The 18489-nt window shown below is 30.8% G+C and overlaps 1 protein-coding gene and 1 non-coding gene across 2 annotated transcripts; one reads left to right on the top strand and one right to left on the bottom strand.

Annotated features, from left to right (window-relative positions):
- Positions 1–5131: 5131 nt before the first annotated feature.
- Positions 5132–13791, bottom strand: LOC114179639 (probable glucan 1,3-beta-glucosidase A). The gene is made up of 8 exons (XM_028066056.1): positions 13513–13791; positions 12937–13056; positions 12655–12852; positions 12397–12558; positions 6774–6943; positions 6510–6659; positions 5457–5797; positions 5132–5317 (listed from the first exon to the last, which is right to left on the bottom strand). The coding sequence occupies exons 1-8, from the start codon at positions 13693–13695 to the stop codon at positions 5136–5138; spliced, it is 1506 nt and encodes a 501-aa protein (XP_027921857.1). The 5' UTR covers positions 13696–13791; the 3' UTR covers positions 5132–5135.
- Positions 13792–17603: 3812 nt separating this feature from the next.
- TRNAD-GUC lies at positions 17604–17675 on the top strand. The gene has a single exon. It is a non-coding gene; the product is annotated as a tRNA-Asp (tRNA).
- The last annotated feature ends 814 nt before the right edge of the window (positions 17676–18489 follow it).

Below are 18489 nucleotides of genomic sequence, written 5' to 3'. Positions count from 1 at the left end.
GAAACATTAAATAAATCTAACAAAATTTGATTAAAATGACTAAATCCGCGTATTTCGAAAGATAAAAAAATTAAATTTATCTAAAATTTTAAAATAAATTAATTCTAAAATTCGTTAAAAAAGTTAAGAGACTACAAACATATTTAATCCAAAATTTAAATAACAAAATGTTTTACATAAAATATTTTTTTTAGAAATAGTAATTTTTCTTTTAAGTGGCGTAAGCAGTTGTTAATGAATTATATGTTTGTTTAAGATAAAGTTGATATTGTATTCACTTTTGAGATATTTACATAGGTGTGATTAAAAAAATGCAATGTGGAGACACCTCTTACCTGAATGAGATTTGGTTAATTTGATAATGTGGGATTAATGGTTTCTTAACGAACAAAATGGTCCCACCTGGTCGACATTATTTTAAGGTAGCTTTCACACAGTGGTGACTGCACCCATGTGACTGTCACACACATCCTTTCATTACTACAACTTGGACTCATCAAGATGCGTGCCTGCGTATCTTATCTTCTTTATTTATTATTATTTTTTTCTCTCATCATTTTCTAATTTGTAGATCTCACAGGTTAAATTTTCATTTTTTGTAATTAACTAATTAGCACACCTGCACAGGATCCTTAATATAAATCGTCCAACTTATATAATAATTTTTCGTTAATGATGACGGTGTTACAAAAAATATTAAATAAAATAAACACAAATTGTGAAAATGATGATTATTTTAAACATTAGATAAAAATGACGACCATTTTAAACATTCTGTCAAAATGAGGACCATCCGCAACAAACACTACAAAAATGAGAACCAAAAAGGTATTTAAGCCTTAAAATCAAAATGTGTCAAAAAGTATAAACAACTCAAATAAAATTCTGAGATGATCAAATAAACTTAACAAAATTTGATTAAAATAACTAAATCTATATAATTTGAAGAATAAAGAACTAAATTTATTCAAAGTTTCGATATGAACTAATTTTAAAATTCATTCAAAGTTAAAGGAAAAAATATATTTTTATTTTTTTTTATAAATGTTGAGTTAACTAATTACTTGTATTCGTTCGCGATTAAGCTAAGTTTAAGAAAACGACAATCGGATATTTCCTTCGTTGTCGTAAAACGTGTTTATGGAAACAAGTCTTAACAGAATTTAACATGAATGTAATGGTATGAAAAAGTAAATTTTATATTGACAAAGAAAAGAGAAAGTGAAAAGTTTTAAAAGAAAGTCATAAGTCGTTAATTTTTTATTTATTTATCGCAATAAAAGCAAAATTGTAAAAATTATTAGAGTTTGAGTCTTGATTAGACGCAACAGAAACTAAGAAAATATCAGCTGGAAAATGAAAAACAAAAGAAAGAATGAAACGTATATCCAATTCAATGATGCAAAGAAAAGCAAATATGGCAACAACAAATGAGTGTATGAAACGTCCAAGTTCACACTTGTTGGTATAATGGGATGTGAAATGTCCAATTAATAACTGTCCCCTAAAAGTATGGACACTCTCTTTTTTCTTTTCCCCTAATAAAAAAATACCCCACCAGAGGGCAATTATTAAAAATAACTAATAACCATGTATGAATAAAATATAAAATTAAATATGTTTTTTCTTTCGAATGAATTTTAAAATTAATTCTTCTCAAAACTTTATATCAATTTAATTTTTTATTTATAGAAATATGTAAATTTAGTCCCTTTTATCAATTTCTTTTAAGTTTATTTGATATTTGAAACGTATTTTATGATAATATTTGAGTTAACATTGAAGCAAAAATGTGTCAAACAGTGTAAATAATTCAAATACTATATAAGATGCGCATGAAACATTAAATAAACTTAATAAAATTTGATTAAAAAGATTAAATTCACACATTTTTAAAAATAAAAGACAAAATTAATCAAAATTTTTAAAAATAGACTAATTCTAAATTTGACTTAAACTTAACATACAAATATCATATTTCACCTAAAATATATATACATTCGATGATCAATATTTTTATTTAAATATTATTCGTTACGATTTTTTTATTAAAAAAGGTCTCAGTAAATAAAAAAAAATTAAACTATTTTAAACTTCAACTTCTACACGAAATAACACTATCGAGTATTGTAAAAACAAGATCTATGATTTCATACAAATAGAAAGAGTATAACTAAATCCAACATTCAAATTTACAAATTTAATATATTTATACATATTTCAATTCAAATATTAACATAAAAATTAATATAATATACATTATGTAAATTGTTCACACGTTGTGCCAAGTTGCATTGCATGCATGCGAAGACAAATATGCCGATGAATGTCATTTTCACCTTCAAATTGAAATTGAAGGATCTATTTTTTATTTTTTATTTTCATTATTGTCTTCCAATCCTACCCATACCTTTGGTGACGAAGCTATTTACCACATAATATTCCCCTTTTCTGGATTTGTGTCAGCCACAAATATGTTCATAAAATAAACTCATTGTATATATAGTGTTCATTTTAAAATATAATGAACACATATTTTATATATAAAAGAGGTGTGATCCCCTGTAATGGCTTCCCAAAATCACCTTCTTCATCTCCTTGTATTGCTTTCATAATAAACAAAGAAAAAAAAGTTAAGATAATAATAATAATATCAATGATAATACCTTTTTAATATTAAGAGGTGCATTATGATTACTATTATTATTATTGTTTATTGGGACATTATAGAGGTGTTGGTAATTTCTAAGTGTATGTGTTTGGTAAGTTTCTACAATATGTATAATAATGATTCAGCTAACGTGTATTGAAGATTCAAAATTATCAAAAGATAAAATGAATTTATAGTATATAAATATTAATTTATGATTGAATTAAATTTAAAGTTTACTTGTGAATTTTTTAACATTGTGAATTTATAAAATAGAAAAAAATGTATGTTATTAAATCAAAGGGTTTAACTAATAATAAATAATAGGTGTTAATGTGAAGAAAATTTTATAATGATTTATTGGTTAAGGGAGAATTGATGAAAAAAGAAAATTAAATTTTGAGTAATATGATTGAAGATGCAAAGGATTAATCAAGAAGAGGAAAATAGTATCAAAGAAAAACAGTGAAAGTTGAGTTAGAGAATAAATGAAAATCGATCAAGAAAGAGGGAAATATTATAATAAAACATAAAATTTATTGAGGATTGGTATGTTTATTCACTTAGAATATGCATTTACTGTAACATTCTTATTAAGTTAAAATAAAATAATTAAACTTCTGCAACAGAAAAAAAAAATAAAAAACTAATGAGGTGCTACTACATATCATCCTGCTAATATTATAATTTATTGATATGTGATTTTCCCTAACAAAGTTATAAATAATTATCTATGAAAAATAAGTAAATTCAAATTAATGTTTAAAAATTGGTTATTGGTGAGTATACATTGACCAGTAAATGTAAAAAGTTTTCAATTTAATCTCTAATTTTGTTATTATTAATTATATAACTGTGTTAAATATACAATTAAGTCTCGTCCATAATAATTGTTCATAATTTGAGTAAGATTGTTTACATATTAAAAAATAGTAAACTTTGTAATATTGTCCCTTCAATTTTATTTAACTTAAACAAAATTGTTATTATAAAAGAAAAGTTTTCCTTTTACAAAACAAACCAACGATAAGAGAGACAAGTAATTAATTTGATAAATAGTAGTATAATTCCATTCCATAAATAAATAATAAGAATAGAGAAATATTTGTTACGTGAAAACAATGTTTATAATGTGATTAGTATGGGATTTAATTAAAAATGAATAATAACGTTAGAATACATATAATAATTATTTTTCAGCTATTTGTACGTCGCATTCTCTTGTTAGTGGTTCACGTGTTATATGGTAATTAATTACAAATGAAAAATAATAAGTGTGACATGAAAGAAGATTGTGATTTGGAGAAATTCAAGAACCAATAAAAAGATTCGATTTCTCAATAATCAAACATTTGTTTTCAAATTTAATGTTGAACTGTTGATTACAACCTTTCCCATATAAAAATGGAAAGAGATTACGAATTAATAGCAATCGTTGTTAAATAGAACAACAATTCTTATCAATGAATATGACACTTGATTATCAATATTCAACTCTCAAATAGCGACTATAATTACGAATTTTAATTTTCTATTAAGTTTTTGGGCGTTTTTTTATTGTAATTTAAAAATATATTATTTTTAATATTTTAAAATATACTAAAATTAGTATATTTTGAAGAAATTTTATTAAAGCATTTTATTAAAACTATTTACATACAGGCACTATCGCACCTGTTTATATATATTTTTTAATTATAAATGATAATATGTTAGTAGGTGATAATAATGTAATGTTATTATGTTAATATATAAAATAAATTTATATTTATTAAAAATAAAATAAAATGAATAGAGAAATTAATTATTAATAAAAAAAAAGAAAAAAGTTAACAATTTTGTAAAAAATAGATAAAAAGAACAGTTAAATTTAAATAAAAATAATAAATAATTATATTGTAAAGAGTAAAATTAGTATTATGAAATATAGATACAAAAGGGGAATATCTTAATATATTGTTATAGATTTTTGATATATTAAAATTAAAATTATTAATTTGATAAAAATTCAGTAATACCTGTAATAACATTGTATTAGCTCAATTATAATATATCCATTTTATTAATAAGTATAGTTTTTCTAAGTTGATAAAATTGGAATGAAGATATCCAAAACACTAAATTAAGTATATTTTATGATAAAAAAATTACTAATAATATATGGTAATTTATAATATTTTTTCAAGAATATAAGACATTGGATTATATTGGAATTATTCAAAATATAACTAAGATTTCAAAATCTACTTGATATAGTTTCTAGAAGGTTTAGTTTAATGATTAAAATATACATATATAGCTATTATTCGTGAAACAAAGTACATTGCAAGTGATTGATGTGCTCTAAAATTTCTTAATTTAAATCACTTCTTTGGATGCACAACACACACACACACACACATATATATATATATATATATATATATATATATATATATATATATATATATTATAATAATAATAATTATTATTATTTCCCCAAAATCTAGAGCTTTATGTAATTGTTTTGGATCATCCATTTGAGACTCCATTGGTTGAACTTGCACTTGTAGGCCCAATAGGCCCATCCAAAAGTTGCATTAGAATACACGTCCAATTGGGCCTGGGCATATTTTTGGTAATCTTCCTTAGTTGCACCTTGTATACTCCATGCACCAGTCCACTCCCCTGTCAATGAACATAAATAAATAAATCATAATTATATTTGCATGAAAATTGCTCATTTATTTTTCTTCTGTCTACTTTTAAAAATGAATTATATTTTAAAACATAACAGAATTAATACGATTATTTTTCATTTTCTTACCTACAAAACTGAGAGCATTTGAGGAAGAGACCCCACTGAGATCCGAAGCTCGTTCATTTCTTATGTAATCAATATTTTGTTGAACATTCATGTTGTTGAATTTGTCAGAGAAAAGATTGTAGTAATGCACATCAATGACTACTCTGTCAAACCCTTTCACAAATGAGAGAAGCACTTTGGAATCTGCATCCAAAGGGTTTGACATTACGACATAAACACTTGGGTTGTGCTTCCTCACAGCATCATAAGCTTCCTTGTAATACTTCTTCAGGCTCTCTAAATTCACACCAACTGGTTCATTCATCAACTCTATCCCTCCTAAGTTTGGTCTGTTACCATATCTGTCACCAATTTCATTTGCACATATATTAAGTCTTAAATAATCATACATCACCATATGTATATTATAGGTTTAATTAGTTAGATAATACCCACTTTTGTTCAGATTTGTCAGTTCGGTACCCGCTTTTAAAGATGTGTCAATCGAGTCCCAATTTTTGAATAAATGTATCAATTAGGTCCCTTTCAAACAAAAATCATTACTGTTAACTTTATTCATGACTTTTATCACTAAATTCTAATATAAATAGCAATACTTAATTAAGTCAGTTAAATATTAATACTGTTAACAGCGTTAATATTTTTTTTACTGAAAGAAACTTAATTGACGCATCTTTTCAAAAGTTTGAACTTAATTGACACATTTTAAAAAACAGGTACCAAACTGACACATTCAAACAAAAGTAGGCACCATCCGACTAATTAAACCTATATTATATGTCAAAAGTTTCACATCGATTAGAAATAAAACGATTTCATAATATATAAGTGGATGCAAACTTAACTTTAAAAGCCAATTTTGTAAGGTTGAATTAGACTTAAAGTTCACTTCTAACCTAGTATCAAAACCATAAGTTTGAGCCTATCCTAATCAGATAAGACGATTTCATAGTATTTATAATACATGTATAATTGCAAATCTCATCTTATAAATCAATTTTGTTAGATTGAATTAGGATTAAAGTCGACAACGCTAAGAAGTATAAAAGGAACCTTTCTGCTAAGAAGTCTATGACATGAACTGTGTTTGGTATGTATGATTCTCCCCATTCTGTGTATCCATCTCTTGAGGCACTGTGGTCATTACCATTCTGTGAACCCTCAGCTGCATGCAAGTCTATGATCACTTTCACTCCATGGTTTCTGCAACTCATGAAGAGTAGATTATTGGTAAGTGATGAAAAAAATTGGTGTGGATTGAAGCTGAATTAAATGCTTCACATTATATCTGTTACAACATTAAAGTAGCAGACTTACTGTGCCCAAATGAAAGCATTGTCCAATGCTGCTAATGATCCACCAACAAAAGGCTTAGGAGGGTTTGGATCTTTAGCTATCCACCATCCAACAGGTATTCTCACTGCATTTATGCCATTTTCTGACATGAATCTGAAATCATCTTCAGTTATGTATGTGCTCCAGTGCTCCTACAACACCAAATTACACAGCTTGAGTTCACTATGAATGAAGATATGTTCATGATGATTTGTCATTGATGTTAGATTTATAGAGAAAGTTTCATTGTGGATGTTGACAGTTGTAACCAAAAAAATTAGTTCCAGTTTCAGTTTTGTTTCTGTTAGAAATAGAACAAACTAACAACATATAAATACTGGCTTCAGTTTCATGTAATGTAGATAGATACACACGCATATTAAAAAACAATTTTACCTTCTCTCTAAAAGTATCTTTTCTTCGTTGTTTTCCTTTCTTCTTCATTATTCCAGTTTGACGAAAGCTGGTACGTGTCCTGAAAAATAGAAACGAAATAGTGAATGAGTGAGAATAGAGAGAAACGTGGCTATCAAAGAGAGAGTTAGAAGGAGGACTCAGCTTGACGGTGGAGTGGAGAATGGAGAAGAAGCTTTGTGGAGAAAGATGAAGAAGCTTCGAACAGAAGCTTAGTGTGAAGAGAGAGAACGGAGAAAAGGTGAAAAAGGTAGGTGAGGAAAAGTGTGTACGTGGTTGGTGTGGAAGCATCAGGAGAAATAAGAGAAAAGCGGAGTGGGCCTGTGTATTGCTGTCAAGGCCCAACAGAGTGGTATCTAGAGCAAGGTTCAAGAAAGGGAATCTTGGGAATATTGTTGTGTACTCTACTCATGGCTAGTGGAAGTTTGATCCCGGGAAGCTTACCCATATTTGATGGAAAGGGCTATGATGATTGGTGTGTAAAGATGGACGCTATTCTTGGATTTCAAGAAATTGATGAGGTCGTGAAAGTGGGTTTCAAAGAACCACCCAAGAATGCTGATGAAGAAGTCAAGAAGACATACAAGGAGATGAAGAAGTTGGATTGCAAGGCTCGTGTATTGCTGCATCAATGTGTTGCTGCCCCTATCTTTCAGAAAATCTCAAAAGCTGTTACAGCAAAAGAGGTTTGGGAGATCTTACAAAATGGGTATGGAAATTCTGGGAAAATGAAGAAGGTGAAACTGCAATCCTTGAGAAGGCAATATGAACTTCTCTCTATGACAGAAAAGGAGACTGTGGCAGAGTATTTTGACAGATTGCAGGTGATCACCAATGCCATGAGAGCGTGTGATGAGAACATAGAAGACAACAGAATTGTAGAGAAAGTTTTGAGGACTTTAACTCCACGGTTTGACCACGTGGTGGTGGCCATAGAAGAGTCAAGGGATCTTGATGTTATGACAATAGAAGAACTACAAAACTCTCTTGAAGCACATGAACAGAGAGTGAATGAAAGGAAGAATGGTGAGAAGGTGACTGAACAGGCTCTACAGGCCAAGTTGAGTTATGGGGCTAGAGGCAGAGGTAGAAGTGGCTGGAGAGGCAGAGGTAGAGGAAGGTCTAGAGGCAGATCTAGAGGCAGAAGTGGTGGCAGAAATAGTGAAACAGAGACCCAAGAAAAATCTGAGAACAATGGGTCTGAAGGTAGAGGCGGATGTCAAAACAGAGGAAGAGGAAAAGGTGGCAGGAGACCATATGATAAAAGAAGAGTTCAGTGCTACAATTGTGAAAAATACGGACACTATTCTTATGAGTGTTGGCAGGAGGACAGATCAAAGAAGGGGCAAAAAGGAGAAGAAGCAAATATGGCACAGGAGGAAGGAAATGGGTCTGATTCAGACCAAGTACTACTGATGGCGACAACAGGCAGTGAAGAGGATAGCATGTCTTGGTACTTGGATACTGGGTGCTCCAATCATATGACTGGAAACAGGAATTGGTTGATTGACCTTAATCCATGTATGAGAAACAGTGTTAAATTTGCAGATAACAGCTCCATTGTGGCAGAAGGAATTGGAAAGGTGATGATCACAAGGAAGGATGGCAAGGTGGCCTACATGAATGATGTTCTATACGTGCCAAGCATGAAGAATAATTTACTCAGCCTTGGACAACTTTTAGAGAAGGGCTACACCATGAACATGCAGCAAAAATTGATTGAGATTTATGACTCACAGCAGAGGCTCGTGATTAGGGCACCGCTATCCAAAAACAGGACATTTAAGGTGAATCTAGACACTACTGAAATACAGTGCCTAGCAGCTGCTAATGTGGAGGATGAGAGTTGGTTGTGGCATTACAGATATGGTCACCTGAATTTTAAAAGCCTGAACCAACTCAGTAGCAAGAAAATGGTGGAAGGGCTACCACAGATCGAGTCACCAGCCAAAATCTGTGAAGGGTGTGTGATTGGCAAACAACCCAGGAAGGCATTTACAGACTCTGCACCAAAAAGAGCCAAACAAGTACTGGAAGTGGTGCATTCTGATGTGTGTGGTCCCCTAGACACACCATCACTAGGAGGAAACAAATACTTCCTCACATTTGTAGATGAGTTTTCGAGGAAAATATGGGTGTACTTGATAAAGGAGAAAGGAGAGGTGTTTTCTGTTTTTGAAAAGTTTTGTGCCCGTGTTGAAAGACAGGCTGACAATAGGTTAAAAATTTTGAGGACTGATGGAGGTGGTGAATATAAGTCCAGAGAGTTCAGCAAGTTTTGTGAAGAAAAGGGGATAGTGCATGAAGTGACTGCCCCCTATACACCACAACACAACGGGCTGGCTGAGAGGAGAAACAGGATGTTGGTTGATATGACAAGGTGTATGTTGAAAGGTAAAGGCTTGCCAAATGGCTATTGGGGAGAGGCAGTAACTACTGCCGCCTACATTCTTAACAGGTGCCCAACCAAAAGACTAAGGTTTGTGACACCAGAAGAGGCTTGGTCTGGTGTCAAGCCACACGTGCAACACTTGAAGATTTTTGGGTCAATATGCTATAGACATATTCCAGATGAGAAGAGAAAGAAACTAGATGACAAGAGTGAGCCCCTGATCCTGATTGGGTACCATCCAACAGGTGCATACAAGCTATATGACCCAGAAAGGCAAACAGTGGTGATTAGCAGGGATGTGGTAGTAGATGAGACAGCCAGCTGGAGTTGGGAAGAGAAGGAGAATACGGTAACACATATTCCATGTGTTCTTGAGGATAAAACTGAGCATTCAGTTGCTGTTTCAGAAAACAGAAGGACTCAAAGGATGAGGTTTCCCTCCACTAGACTTGCTGGACATGAAGTTTATGGAGATGGTGTAATTACAGGAACCGGTGAACTAGTGCACCAAGCTTTGATGGCTGATACAGAACCCATAACCTGGAAGGAAGCTCTAAAGGTGAGAGAATGGAGGAATGCTATGAAAGAGGAGTTGGAGGCAATTGAGAAAAATAGAACATGGGAATTAGTTACACTGCCACAAGATAAACTACCTATTGATGTGAAGTGGGTTTTCAAGCTAAAGTTGAAACCTGATGGGAGTGTTGCCAAGTATAAGGCCAGATTGGTAGCAAAGGGCTTCCTACAACAAGAAGGAATTGACTACACAGAGGTATTTGCCCCTGTAGCTAGGATGGAGACCGTGAGGCTAGTTACAGCAGTAGCAAGTTCTAAAGGCTGGAAGATGGTTCAAATGGATGTGAAGTCAGCCTTCCTTAATGGCCCACTAGAAGAGGAGGTATACATTGTACAACCACCTGGTTTTGAGAAGGAAGGGAGAAAGCACCTTGTGTACAAATTAAGAAAGGCTTTGTATGGGCTCAAGCAAGCCCCTAGAGCCTGGAACAAGTTGATTGATGCAGTTCTAGCCAAACTGGGATTTATGAAATGCACAGTTGAATTCGGTGTGTATGTGAAACACACAAGTCATACAAATACACTCATTGTGTGCTTGTATGTTGATGACTTAATCATTACAGGAAATGAAGATGCAGAGGTTGGAGAATTTAAAGAAAAGATGAAGGCTGAGTTTGAGATGACAGATTTAGGAACACTGAACTATTTTCTTGGGCTAGAGTTTGTACACACTCTCAGTGGTGTGTTTCTACACCAGAAGAAATACGCACAGGAGATTCTGAAGAGATTCAAGATGGAAGAGTGCAATGAGGCTGTAATTCCAGTGCTGCCTGGAATAAAACTGACAGAAGAAAAGGAGGCTGAAGTGGTAGATGGAACTTTGTACAAGCAGATAGTAGGTTCACTTAGGTTTTTGTGTAATAGCAGGCCAGATTTGAGCTATGGAGTAGGTCTGATCAGCAGATTCATGCATGACCCCAGAACACCCCACTTGGCAGTTGCTAAACACATTCTAAGGTACCTAAAAGGCACTACAGATTGGGGAATTTTCTTCCCAAAGGCAGATGACCAGAATGGAGCAATGCTTGAGGCATTTTCAGACTCAGATTGGTGTGGGGATAGAGTTGAGAGAAGAAGTACATATGGGTACTTATTCAGATATTTGAGTGCACCAATCTCTTGGTGCTCAAAGAAGCAAAATGTTGTGGCCTTGTCATCATGCGAAGCAGAATACATAGCTGCCGCAGAAGCAGCTTGTCAGAGTATATGGCTGGAAGAAGTTTTGAAGGAGTTGAAGCTGGAATACATGAAACCAGTTCAGCTCAATATTGATAACAAATCTGCAATCAACCTATCAAAGAATCCTACACTACATGGAAGGAGCAAACACATTGACACGAAGTTCCATTTTCTTCGTGATCAAGTGAGCAAAGGAAAGCTGACGCTAACGTACTGTCACACAGAAGAGCAAACAGCGGACATTTTTACCAAGCCTCTAAAGCAAGCAAGGTTCGCCAAACTGAGGAAGGATCTTGGGATGACTAGCTTAGAATTTTTTGGATTAAGGGGGGGTGTTGACAGTTGTAACCAAAAAAATTAGTTCCAGTTTCAGTTTTGTTTCTGTTAGAAATAGAACAAACTAACAACATATAAATACTGGCTTCAGTTTCATGTAATGTAGATAGATACACACGCATATTAAAAAACAATTTTACCTTCTCTCTAAAAGTATCTTTTCTTCGTTGTTTTCCTTTCTTCTTCATTATTCCAGTTTGACGAAAGCTGGTACGTGTCCTGAAAAATAGAAACGAAATAGTGAATGAGTGAGAATAGAGAGAAACGTGGCTATCAAAGAGAGAGTTAGAAGGAGGACTCAGCTTGACGGTGGAGTGGAGAATGGAGAAGAAGCTTTGTGGAGAAAGATGAAGAAGCTTCGAACAGAAGCTTAGTGTGAAGAGAGAGAACGGAGAAAAGGTGAAAAAGGTAGGTGAGGAAAAGTGTGTACGTGGTTGGTGTGGAAGCATCAGGAGAAATAAGAGAAAAGCGGAGTGGGCCTGTGTATTGCTGTCAAGGCCCAACAGTGGAGATACAAACACCAATAAGACATGAACCTCAATTATATAAGGTATTGACACCACTCTTAATTCAAAACTTTAAAGCAATTGATTTATGGGTCTTCGTCCATAGTCCTTATATGGTGCTCAACTTTTTCATTTTTACTTAATGTGAGTCTTAAACTCACACTTGGATTCCCAACGATTGAAAGATTCAAAATTTTCTCACCCTCATGACTTGAGGAGCTCTATCAGGACCATAACCATTAGTAAGTTGGTACTCTCCTTGTAAAGTGGTGCCTGGTACAATATTCATACGAAACACCGATGCGTCTTTTTCATCCCAATTTGTGCCTTCATAATCTGCAGTCACTGATGTCTCGGATCGAACCTTAACATCCACAAAAATGCACAGTTTTTAAAAATGACAGAGATTTGTGACATGAAGGATGAGTGTATATATGATTTTGCAATGAGTAACATGTACCTGCAAAAACTTGCCATTTGAAGCTTTGATTCTGATTCTGAAGGGGTCATTATGATCCCTTGCAATCTGAAATGTTTCTGGTGTGGTAGGTGAGTCTGAAACAGCTACAATTTTGTCTCCACCCCCATGATTTTGCAGCCCCACAAATTTCTTGTTGAAGACTCTCAAGTTGAAGGATGAGTCACTCACCCTCCACAGCTGCATAGAAAAAGTGAATGTGATTATTCCTAATGCAGATCAAAAGATTGTGATGAATCCTAATGAAGCTGAAGTTGAATCTACCTTGAATGTTTCCCAACCAGAAGCTGAATCACGGTTTGCTACAACATCAGCTCCTCCTCCATCTTCAGAAGTGAGATACTTGTTAAATTTTGTGGATTTCAATTGCACCTGAGTTCCATCCTGAAATATCAAACACTCTCAGAAATGTATTTTAAAACAGACTCAGACAAATGTGGTATGGTTCTTGTATCAAAAATCTTTCTGGCAAGAGTTTTAAGTAAGTGTGTGTCCCGTTAAAAAGAACGGTTATACAGAAAAGGACAGAAAATGAGTATTTGTGGTTGGAAATACTTCCACTTGAGGAGGAGTGTACCAATGTGGTTGAAGGACTCACTCTTGAGGGGGAGATTGTTAGGAATCCAAGTGTGAGTCTAAGTTTCATATTGGCTAGAAATGAAAAAATAGAGCATTATATAAGAATAAAGACCCATAAACCCATCGTCTTAGAGTTTTGAGTTGAGAGTGGTGTCAATACCTTATATAGTTAGGTTCAGATCTTATTGGTATTGTATCACCCCAACAAAACCCCCTCTTATAAACCAAACAAAAACTTCAAATTAGGAGAAAAAATAATACCAAAAGATCTTTGTTGACAATTCCATCAAAGAGAGAGGGTTCTTGCATCCACCCCTCTGCAACCAACCAGTTTCCTAGATTCACAGCTTTGTATGGCAAATTTTGAGCAAGCAAAACATTCACAGCACATGACAGAAATAAACTCAACATGAAACTGCTAAACCAGTATCTGTCATAACCCATCTTGATGAAACAGTTTGCTGCAATTCTGATGTAACAAAGTAATGATTGTTAGATATCGAAAGATAAAGTTTGGAAGAATTAAAATGATGTTTATGGGCATAGATGTTTGTAGATTTATAACGTTAAAGTTTGCCACTTTTTCTACGCGTTCTTCACTCGCTAACATTCTTATTTTCTAAGAACTGAATAATAACTAATAATTTGACAGAAGAAGACTTAGACTTTGACTAAGAATGAGTTGAACCAAAGTAGAAGGAAAATACATCTAACATGTACTGTTCTAGAATGAAATATGGGACCAGTCATTCATTACTTTCAGTTATATTTCAACATATAGCTATGCATAAGATTTTTTAAAGTATTAATTACTTAAAACATTTTTTTTTTAAAAGAAAAAGGTAGAATTTTAAGTTTAACCTAATATAATAAAATTGATTCAGAAGCTATGTGTATATAACTTGTTATGTTGAGAAGTTGATATTTGAGAGTAATTTGATAATACATAGTACGATAGGTTTGATAAATTTTATTAGAATAAATTCGTATATTAACTTAAAATGTGAGTTTTAAATTTAATTTAATTTTATAAAATTAACTTAAAAACGATAAAAAATTTGTATTCATTTATTTATATTTTCTATCCCATATAAGATTTTTAATAAAATTGAGTTTAAATGTGTTAATTAATAAGAGTCTTATTGATAAAGACAAGAAAATTAATATTTTTTTAGATTGTAACATTTTATTAAAATTCTAAGAATATTTTGTATAAGAATTTATATATTAGTTTTTAATTTTTGTTCATTCTTTCTTTGTTATTATAATAAAAATGTAAGATGGGCGTTGGAGATGTTCATTTATCTTTTTCATTATGAAACTCTATTACGAGATTTGGAAATTTGTTTGAGAGGTGGTACATACATATTTATGTTAGTTAACAAAAATTCAAACATAGAATTAATATAATTAAAGTTGCTCTTACATTAACCACACAAGAGGATCAACATAAAAAAATAATTATATATTTTATCACTCAATTGCTATTATTTGATAAATTTTATCATTCAAATTATTTCGCATGTTTTGAATTATAATATTTTTTAGTTTTACATATTTTACATATAGTCTATATTTTTTTTGTTCCAAAATTCAAAGGAGATTCACAAAGCAAAGAATAATTGTGAAAGCCTCTCTCTTTCAATCAAAATTGAACCATGAAAAATATAATTACCCATTTTACAAATCTTCTATGGCTGAATTTAAAAAAAACCATTTTCATTAGTATTCTTTTTACTCAATTAGAGTTTTTTGATTAATTAGGTACTTTTGTCAACCATGATTGAAGGATGAAAGTGAATGTGGTACATAACAATAAAGACACTTGTGTCCGTATTCACATTTTTTATGTCATAATTTTAATTTCAGTCATGAATATTTAATCTTGGTCATTGCAATCTTCCAATAAAGTTTTTTATAGAGATTGTCAAAATAAAACCCTATTACCATGTTTAAGTAATGTTTGACCTTGTTGTTGGTGTTGAAAGAATAATTGTTTGGTTTAGAACACAAAAGTCATTCATTTCCTCTTGTGGACGAAACTTACCAATATCCAATATTCTTCATTCATTATATACCTTCCAACTAATAAACTAGAAACTAGAATTATGGTATATATATATATATATATATATATATATATATATATATATATATATATATATATATATATATATATATATATATATATATATATATATATATATATATATATGTAATTTACACATATTTTCTTCATTTAACTAGTGAAAATAAAGATTAATTGCTTGTTTTATCCCTCTAATTAATTTATTATATTCATATTCACTTTATAAGCCTCTTTTGGTTAGAGAATAAAATATGTATGTGTAAGAATTAAAAATATTACTTTTAAGCATACAAAATTTATGAATAATTAAAATTTTAAATAATTTTGACCTTAAATTACAAAATTTAATACTCACTTATAATATTTTATATATATACGGAAGTTTGAAAACTTTATGAAACAATAATTAACACATTAAAACGTTCACAACTCAAAATCGATAGTTAATCAACTAAAACAGTTCACAACTCAAAATCTACCAAGTCATTGTAGTATTGTGGTGAGTATTCCTACCTGTCACGCAGGTATCCCGGGTTTGATCCCTGACAATGGCGATAAAACCTTTTTTTTTATCTAAACATATTTTCGTAAGTAAGTTTGTAATTGTGCAATTTAGGAAGAACAATCCTTCGAGGAAGTTACTATTGTTCAAATGTTGATACAATATCTAATCATATGTTTTTTATGCTAAGTTTCACAATAAATTCAACAAATAACAAATTTCGCTATAATAGACTATAATCCATGACTTTGATGTCATGTTAAGAGGTGAACTTCAAGTCTAACTCAATTTTACAAAACCGACTTGTAAGATAGAGAACCTCTTTACAGATGAGTTGTTATTTAACTATAGTAACTCAAGGATATTCTTCGTAAAAAGTAATTTTTCCATTAAATCTTTTAGTTGGCATACCAAAGTATTTGAGAAGAAATAGCTTACACAAGTTTTGGAATGAATTTAGCACTAGCCCTTCAAGTTCATTTTCATAAAACACAAGAATTTGAAGAGAAGACAAGTGTACATTAGGCTTTTTACATAGTCTAAATTATTAATATTTTTATATAGTCTAGATTTCTTTTTTCAAAATTTTCAAAGGAGGCATTTCTAAAAAAACTCATATATCTTGTCAATTTTATTTTAAAAATGTTTTGTAGGAAATATTTATAAATTTTGGTATGAAAAAAAATTGTAAGAAATTTTTACCAATTTTTTTTTTCAAAATATTTTGTATAAAACACTTTTGGCAAAAAAGAATCGTAAAAAATACTTGTGAATTCTATAATTTTGTAGAAAATAATTATTCACAAAGAAATTATTTGTTAATTAAAATTTAAAAAAAACAATACTTTCTTACACTTTTTTTTAACAAATTAAAAAAGTCTCATGTAATATAAAAAATTCTAGTAATAAGATATGCGAAGTAAAGAATAATATTGTGAAAGTCTCTCTTTCTATCCAAATTCAACCATGAAAAATATAATTATCCATTTTAAGATCTTCTATGACTGAAAAGAAAACCATTTTCATTATATTTTTTTTTTGTCAATTAGAATTAATTAGGTATTTTTGTCAACAATGATTGATGGATGAAAGTGAGTGTGGTACATAACAATAATGGCACTTGTGTCCATATTCACAATTGTTATGTCATAATTTTAATTTCATTAATGAATATTTTATTTTTGGTTATTGCAATCTTTCAATAGAGTCTTTTGTAGACATAGTCAAAATAAAACCCTAATAAGTAATGTTTGACCTTGTTGGTGGTGTTGATAGAATAATTGTTTGGTTGAGAACACAAAAGTCATTCCCTCTTGTGGAAGAAACTTCCCAATATCTAATATTCTTCATTCATCATATACCTTCCAACTAATAAACTAGAAACTAAAATTATGCTATATATTTATGTAATTTATACATATTCTCTTCATTTAATTTAACTTGTGAAAATAACGATTAATTTCTTGTTTGATTCCTGTAATTGATTTATTATATACATATCCACTTTATAAGTCTCTTTTAATTAGAACATAAAAATTGCATGCAGAATAAATATATTAAAATTATATGTAAAGATTAACAAGATCACTTTTAAATATAAAATAATTTTCACGAATAACTAAAATTTTAAATAATTTTGACCTAAAATTAGAAAATTTAGTACTCACTTACAATACTATATATATTTCTCCAAAAATATGTTTGAAAACTTAATGAAGCTAAACTATGAAATAAAGACATTCACAGTTTGAAATCAACGAAGTCGTTATAGTATAGTGGTGAGTATTCCCGCCTGTCACGTGGGTGACCCGGGTTCGATCCCCGGCAATGGCGTTTTTTAATTTTTTTACCTAAAAAATGTTGAAGTCTATGTGTTTGATGTTTTGCCAATAAGAGCTGAGCAAGGTTTCAGGCTGTGATTGAAATAGATTTTTAATTTTTTGACCTAAAAAATGTTGAAGTCTATGGGTTTGATGTTTTGCCAATGAGAGCTGAGCAAGGTTTTTCAGGCTGTGATTGAAATAGAAAGTATTGTTGAAAGTTGGAGTGCAATGAATGCTAAGAAACTGGTGTGATTTTTTCAACCACCACAAGCCAGTGATGAATCCACTTTCATCTCCTTTTGCATCAATGTTTTGCTTGAAATATCTATGCTTCTCATGAATGAATCTGAGATTTGTTCCATACATATATTGTACGATAATGATTGAGTACAAAATTAATGATGTAAGTAAAACTTATGATGATGATGATCATAATTGTTCTATAAAACCTCTATTTTTAACATCGAGTATATCAATAATAACTTTTAAATTGTCGACATGTGTAGAATTTCAGTTAAAGTCGTATTTTTCAATTGTGTAAGTATAAATATTAAATATTATAGTACATAATCTACACTAATTAATTAATTAAAAATTATAAAAAGATTAACAGCTAATGGTTTAATGACTTATTTTGTTATTCTCGAAAAAAATGTTTAATTATGAATTTTGTCCTGCACTTTTGATTTATTTTGGTTCTTAATTTTTTAATTAATTGATTTCCTATATTTTAAAAACATTCAATTGAGTTTAGTTTTATAAAAGAATATTGGTGTCAATATCTAGGTGTGTCATATGATATATCATAGGAGTTTTATTGTAGA

Source organism: Vigna unguiculata, chromosome 1 (assembly GCF_004118075.2).
Source record: "Vigna unguiculata cultivar IT97K-499-35 chromosome 1, ASM411807v1, whole genome shotgun sequence".
In the NCBI taxonomy this organism is placed as follows: domain Eukaryota; kingdom Viridiplantae; phylum Streptophyta; class Magnoliopsida; order Fabales; family Fabaceae; genus Vigna; species Vigna unguiculata.
The sequence above is the reverse complement of the archived record's forward strand: the minus strand, read 5'-3'. Positions and strand labels throughout refer to the sequence as shown.

What these genes read in the sequence shown, in the direction of transcription:
- LOC114179639 (XM_028066056.1), bottom strand. Translation starts at nt 13,695, where the DNA reads ATGGGTTATGACAGATACTGGTTTAGCAGTTTCATGTTGAGTTTATTT. An exon ending in TTGTCAACAAAGATCTTTTG is followed by an intron (nt 13,057 to 13,512) that starts GTATTATTTTTT and finishes TTGATATTTCAG; the next exon opens with GATGGAACTCAGGTGCAATT. An exon ending in ATAGACTTCTTAGCAGAAAG is followed by an intron (nt 5,798 to 6,509) that starts GTTCCTTTTATA and finishes AATTGGTGACAG; the next exon opens with ATATGGTAACAGACCAAACT.